Source organism: Cnephaeus nilssonii, assembly GCF_951640355.1.
Source record: "Cnephaeus nilssonii genome assembly, chromosome: 7".
Lineage (NCBI taxonomy): Eukaryota > Metazoa > Chordata > Mammalia > Chiroptera > Vespertilionidae > Cnephaeus > Cnephaeus nilssonii.
In genome coordinates this window covers 55,320,729-55,324,833 of record NC_137078.1, presented here as the reverse complement: position 1 = coordinate 55,324,833, position 4,105 = coordinate 55,320,729, and the positions used below count along the sequence as shown (strand labels likewise).

Below are 4,105 nucleotides of genomic sequence, written 5' to 3'. Positions count from 1 at the left end.
CAGAATCAAACCCTTCAGTCCACAGGCCGACGTTCTACCCACGGAGCAAAGCAGCTAGGGCTGAAATCTTAATGCTATTATGTAATTGTGTTGTTGTCCAGTGGAAAAATAATTATCACAGGTGATCGTATGCAGGGAAAGCTTTAAGTCATGGAACCATTATGCTTTTTTAAAGCCACAATGTGGACTACCCAAACATTTTTTAAATGACTCAGGAAGCGGGCACATCTTTATTTATTTATTTATTTTCCATTTTTAGATTTATTTTTTATTGTTGATAGTATTACAGATATCTCATTTTCCCCCCTCCCACCTCCCTCCCAGTTTCCACTTTCATAATTTTCTCTGCCCCCACCCTCAATACTCAAAATATTCATTTATCTCGTTTAGTAGATCTGTCTCCCAGTCATCTAGCAAAGCTTTTGTTGCAAAAGCACATTTCTTAACAATTACGTACAGAACAGAAAGGTTTGACTGGACATTTACAGGACTTGAAATGTTTAAAAATTAATACATGGTAACAGGGTTACAAGGACGACCATGGCCTCTTTCCATTTATTTTGCTATTTATCATTCTCTTTTTCAAACCATTTTCTCTGAAGTCTGTCAAGACTTAAGTCTCCTTTTCCCCCCTCCTCCAATATCAGCGTTGTAACCATCTGAAGTCTCTTGCCTGGGAAAAAGAAAACTTATGAATTTACAGGGGACACATACTGATGTCTAGCTGTTACAAACCCAGACCACAGCACGATCACGTACAGGTGACACAGAACACTGTCATGGGTCCACGTTCTCTACACACTGTCGGAGAAGGTGGTCAGGCTCCCGGGACCCGGGGCTCCCATTACGAGGCAGCTGCTAGCACGTCTTCGGCGGCACTGGGCATCTGGGACTTCAAGGGGGTAGGCTGGGGGCTGGTTTCGGGCTCCCTCTCTTGGGTCAGCAGCTCAAAAAACAGCTCCTCCACATTGACATTCCTCTTGGCGGAGGTCTCGAAGAAGCCGCAATTCCACTTCAGCGCGTAGGCAGCGCCATCTAGCGTGGTCAGCTCCCGGCGGACCTCATCACATTTGTTGCCCACCAGCACAATCGGGTATTTGTGCAGGTTGGAGCCTTTGATCTCGCGGATCAGCTCGTAGAAGGGCGTCAGCTCCTCCAGGGTTTGCTTCTCGGTGACCGAGTAGACCAGGATGAAGGCGTGGCCCCTGGCAATCTTGAGGCACTGCAGGGCCGGGTAGAGCTGGCCACCCGGGAGGTCAGTGATACGCATCTTGCTTCCCGAGCCGAAAAGGCCGTCGGGCACGTGGTAGATGACATCCGCCAGGGGCGCAGGCGGCACGTACTTTTCCGAGTAGCAGCTGTTCACCCATCTATGCACCAGGGCGCTCTTGCCGACGCCGGCAGAGCCGAGGACCACCACGCAGAAATCTTTTTTCTTCTTGGGGAACAGCATAGAGCGGATGAAACTCAGGGTGGGCGAAGGGCGCAGCCTCTGCCCCAGCTTTTCCTTGAGGCCAGAGCAGGAGTTGCCCATGGTCGGGAACTGGCACGAAGACGCGCGCACAACTTATGTGGCACCGAGCAGGCGGGGCCTAGGGAGGAAGAAAAGGGAGAGAGATGGGACTTAAAACCTGGATTTACAACCTGCCTGGGGACGCTGGGGAGGGTCTCTCAGCTCGCTCCCCAACCCCACATCCTCCCTCCTCTTAGGCGGAGTTTGGCTTATAACAGACCCCAGGATCGCGCCAAGGACGCTGTACCCGGTGGCTACTGTTTAAAATGAGCAACTGAAGCCACAGGAGCCAGGATACGTGGTTCATGGTGCCAATAGATACCCACTGCCCACCCCGTGTCATCCAGGGAGGGTACCCACGGACGACGTGCCCGCCAGTCCACCCCCCACTCCACAACCGCCCCCCTTACCCCCCACTCCCCCCGCCCGTGCCCCGCGCGAGCGCACAGAGAAGAAATTGGGGTCGAAAAATATATACCCCAAAGTTAAAGCCGTTACATGCCAGCGAGGTCAAATTAAAAGATAACTAAACGGAATGATGACACTATGAAACCACAGCTCTTACACCAAGAATGAGCCTTATACCTCCAATGCTAGTAGAAACTCTTTTATCTTAAGAAGAGACCTATCCCAGGGAACCAGAAATGTCTGCCTTCAACTACAGGCTCTGCCACTTACAGGTTTTGTGACCTTTATACGTGTTTCCATCTGCAAAATGGGCAAAACAGCAGCCACTTCACTGAACTGTCGTGAGGGTTAAATAACAGAACGCAGAACATCGGCATGTGGGAAGGTTTGATCAGTATCTGCTCCGATGTCATGTAGGAATCCTGGCATGTAGCCTAAATATTTGCCATAATCTTAAAAAAATATTTTGTACTATGTATTACTGCAACATAAACCCACATCCGCCCCTTTCTACAGGGGCGTTTAGCAATCCCTTGCTCATCTGTAAAAAAGCAACAAATGACGCAATACATTTTTCAAGGGGGCGTCTCCTGAAAAAATAGCCAGGATATTTTTCTTTCAGGAATGGAATGACGCCACTAGAAACCTTAACGAAGAACTATTTGTCTGTTTGTCTGTTTTTTAAATAGAATGCGTAAAAAGCAAGATGCTAGCGGGCAAATTCACTCCGGACCAGGGCGGCAATGGCGGTATTTGCAGATGCGTCACCAATCGCTTACCTGAAGCTGCAACAGGAGCGCAGCACCACCAGCTCGCTCGGAGGTTCCGAGAGAAATGCTCCCAAAATGCTCCTGTTAAACCTGGGGGCGCAGGCTGGGAGACTCCACTTGCACGATATGCAGAGGGGGGACCGTCCTTGTGGGGGGCTGGCCGAGCCCAGATGCATGCCCACCCCTCCCCCAGCCTTCCGTCCTGGCGTCCCCCACACCTGAGAGTGCCTGTACCCTAGGCCCAGGGCTGGAGGAGGGGAGGGGGTCCCGGAATCACAGGCACTTGCCTCTGTGGGCTTAGCCATGCTAAGATTTCTGTTTTAAGAGACTGCAGGACCTTCCTCCCTGTTGGCTTTCCTGTGGTTTAGACAGGTTCCCTGTCAGAGGGATAAGGGTGCCCTCTAAACCCAGGGACATTGAGCAGCTATCACATTCATCCCTTCTCTTTCTACAATGTCTGATTTGATCATTACAAAAACCTTATTTAAAAAATCAGGGCAGGAATAAAGATGCTTTTGGAGGCAAGACACACACACACACACACACACACACACACACACACACAGGAAAAACTGGGGTGGAAAAATATATACCTCAAAGTTAAAGCCTTTAAATCCCAGAGAAGTCCAATGAAAAGATTATTAAATAGAATTCACAAGGGTTGCTGAAAGTATGAAACCACAGCTCTTACACCCAAAATGAGTCTTATACCTCACAAGCTTTACCTTAAGAAGAGCCCTATAGGTCTAGCCAGTTTGCTCAGTGGATAGAGCATCTGCCATGGGTTTGATTCAGGTCAAGGGCATGTACCTGGGTTGCAGGCTCAATCCCTGGCCCTGGTCAGGGTGTGTGCAGGAGGCAACCAGTTGATGTGTATCTCTCACATTGATGTTTCTCTCTCTCTCTGTCCCTCCCCCTCCCTTCCAGTCTCTCTATAAATTAATGGGAAAATATCCTCTGGTGAGGATGAACAACAATGACAAAAAACCCACACACAAAAAAAGAGACCAATCCCAGGCAACCAGCACTGTACTGGGCCATAGGATTCAAAGAACTGGGCTACAATAGAGTTCTGAAATAGATATCAGCTAGTTAGGATTCACAATTTGGAGATATGTATATCAGGGGAAAAAGACAATTAATTGAAACTAACATTGAAATGAATCAGATGTTGGAATAATGTGAGAAGGATTTTAAAGCAGCCCATTATACTTCAACAAGCACTTACACTTTTTTTTGAAACAAATAAAATAAAAACTTCAGCAAATAAAATATATAAAAAGGATCTAAATGAAAATTATAGAACTGAAAAATACTTTTTCAAAAATATGCTTTTATTGATTTTATAGAGAGAGGATGGGAGAGAGGAACATAAATGATACGAACATCCACGGGCTGTTTCCTGCACACCCCC

At 47.8% G+C, this 4,105-nt stretch overlaps 1 protein-coding gene across 1 annotated transcript; it reads right to left on the bottom strand.

Annotated features, from left to right (window-relative positions):
• Positions 1-480: 480 nt before the first annotated feature.
• DIRAS3 (DIRAS family GTPase 3) lies at positions 481-2,230 on the bottom strand. Its single transcript, XM_079776140.1, has 2 exons — positions 2,192-2,230; positions 481-1,592 (listed from the first exon to the last, which is right to left on the bottom strand). Exon 2 carries the CDS (start codon positions 1,532-1,534, stop codon positions 845-847), a length of 690 nt encoding a protein of 229 aa, XP_079632266.1. The 5' UTR covers positions 1,535-1,592; positions 2,192-2,230; the 3' UTR covers positions 481-844.
• Positions 2,231-4,105: the final 1,875 nt, after the last annotated feature.

Bases quoted from the DNA above. Each gene is read 5' to 3' on its own strand.
- DIRAS3 (XM_079776140.1), bottom strand. From the start codon at position 1,534: ATGGGCAACTCCTGCTCTGGCCTCAAGGAAAAGCTGGGGCAGAGGCTG.